The 2,047-nt window shown below is 34.8% G+C and overlaps 1 protein-coding gene across 1 annotated transcript in view; it reads right to left on the bottom strand.

The window, feature by feature from the left end:
- LOC107576370 (multidrug resistance-associated protein 9-like) overlaps positions 1-2,047 on the bottom strand; it is a 12,886-nt gene that overhangs the window by 7,549 nt on the left and 3,290 nt on the right. Inside the window, exons 2-6 of the mRNA XM_016262561.1 lie at positions 1,849-1,996; positions 1,261-1,497; positions 905-1,078; positions 661-808; positions 420-568 (exon numbers count right to left, since the gene is read on the bottom strand). Coding sequence (XP_016118047.1) covers positions 420-568; positions 661-808; positions 905-1,078; positions 1,261-1,497; positions 1,849-1,996 — 856 coding nt within the window. The remainder of the gene's footprint in view (positions 1-419; positions 569-660; positions 809-904; positions 1,079-1,260; positions 1,498-1,848; positions 1,997-2,047) is intronic.

Below are 2,047 nucleotides of genomic sequence, written 5' to 3' on the forward strand. Positions count from 1 at the left end.
TCAAAATACAGTAAAACAAATATACAATAAAAATATAACAGTAAAAACTTTTTTATTAACTATTGAAATATATTTTAAAATGTAATTTATTCCTGTGATGGCAAGCAGTTTACTCTACATTACTCCAGTCAGCGTCACATGGTCCTTCAGAAATCATTCTAATTTAATGAGTTGGCGTTCAAGTAACATGTTGAATAACAGCTGTACTGCTTAATAGTTTTGTGAAAACTGAGATACATATTTCTCAGAATTCTTTGATGAATATAAAGTTCAAAATAATTTATTTATTTAAAACAGAATAAAAAAACTAAATAAAGTATTAATTTCTTTCTGACCCTCTGACCCCAAACGTTTTGACTGGTAGTGCACATTTATTCATTTAGCAGAATATAATCATATTTTTGTTTTTTTGCACTCACAGAAGAAGGTTGAAGAGGCAATTTCAGTGCAGTGTGGACAATGAAGGTGAGGATGGTTGCTAGTGTGTGAACTATCGTTGTAAAGGAAGTGTTTAAACTCTGAACATAACCAGCCTTTTGTAATAGCAACTTCTCACTTTTCCTGATATCTAGGTTTTAAAAAATAAGGTAAGAATGGATGAGAGAAAATACTTCATTTCAGAGTCATGCGTAAATAATAAAAAACGGATGGATGGACAACCTGTGACTGTTTTCTCAAAAGACTCCTCCCACGCATACATCTTAATGAGTTTGATGCAGGTCAGAACCTCATTCATTGTGCGAACACGTCTGTCTGTCACAGATACAGCCCGTCTTCTAAACACACCAATCAGTCTGGCAATTGAGAACTACAGTGCACACATACAGACACACAGGGAAAAATCAACAAAATATTACTGAGATGAGTAAATATTAAAAACACAGTACAGAAGAGACCAGCACACCTGTATTGGTAGGAAGATCAAGTATACCAGAATTCCAATAAGCGCTGTGTATCCCAGAATGATGCAGGCATATATAATACATATGATCAGCAGGAACGGAACACACAGCAGAAACGTTCCAAACATGATTGCTTCAAACATCCGATAGCCATCACTCGTCAACACGTTTATCGTCTACACCAAAGCATGAACACAACAAGCTCTATTTGTATTGTATATCATTTAATTAATTAAAAAGTGATTGGTAAAAGAGGGTAAATAAACACAAATAAATTCCATATCAAATAACCAATAAATAGATTCTACAAACGATAAAAGGACCATATTCACTGCTGAATCAACAATCAATAGCTTACCTCTCCTATACTAATGCTGGTTAGACTCCTGAGAGAGATGATTTTCTTGAAAGCGAGCATTGAGAAAGCTCCCTTCATTTTCACAGCGGTGCGCAAATTCACAGCCCACAGGAGCCATGAAAAAAGTGCCTTGCTAAATTCACTCAAGTACAGGGCCACACACAAACCGATGCCATACAACAGTGTAGATGACTCAGGCTGCTCAATGTAGCTCAGGATTTCATGCACTAAAATAGACTAGAAGGCAGATTTTTTTTAAAAACATAGTTTATAAGAAATCAAAATTGAGTTAGAACTACTTCATTCTACTTCATAGATAATTTGGCTTTAGTACAGTGACAATATAAATTATTTAATTTAATAAACAACTTTACAATAGCAGGCTTAATTTTTTCTCACAAAAAAAGTATAAATGGGGTTATTTATATATAAAAATATACAGTTGCTACCACATTTTTGCAAGTGGGACCCTCAAAAGGGTATCACCTTCAATATAAAATATAGAGCACTATAAGGAATATGAAAGTAATATGTTTTATTCATTTTTCAACAGAATGATGCTGTGTAATGCTAAGCCATTTTACATACCGGACCAACAAATGCTCCGAAAGCAAACAGGACAGAGATGAAGAATGACACTATAAATCTTGTCTTCTGGAAACGCATGACCACTGCAGGAAGAGATGCCTCCTCTAGACCCACATGGGCGACTTCCTCGTCCCAAAGTCTTTGGAACCTGAACACAACAGAAATAACAATCTTTTGTTATTTTCCTCTCTCTCTCTCT

This window comes from Sinocyclocheilus grahami, unplaced genomic scaffold (genome assembly GCF_001515645.1).
Source record: "Sinocyclocheilus grahami isolate Dianchi unplaced genomic scaffold, SAMN03320097.WGS_v1.1 scaffold3599.1, whole genome shotgun sequence".
In the NCBI taxonomy this organism is placed as follows: Eukaryota; Metazoa; Chordata; class Actinopteri; order Cypriniformes; family Cyprinidae; genus Sinocyclocheilus; species Sinocyclocheilus grahami.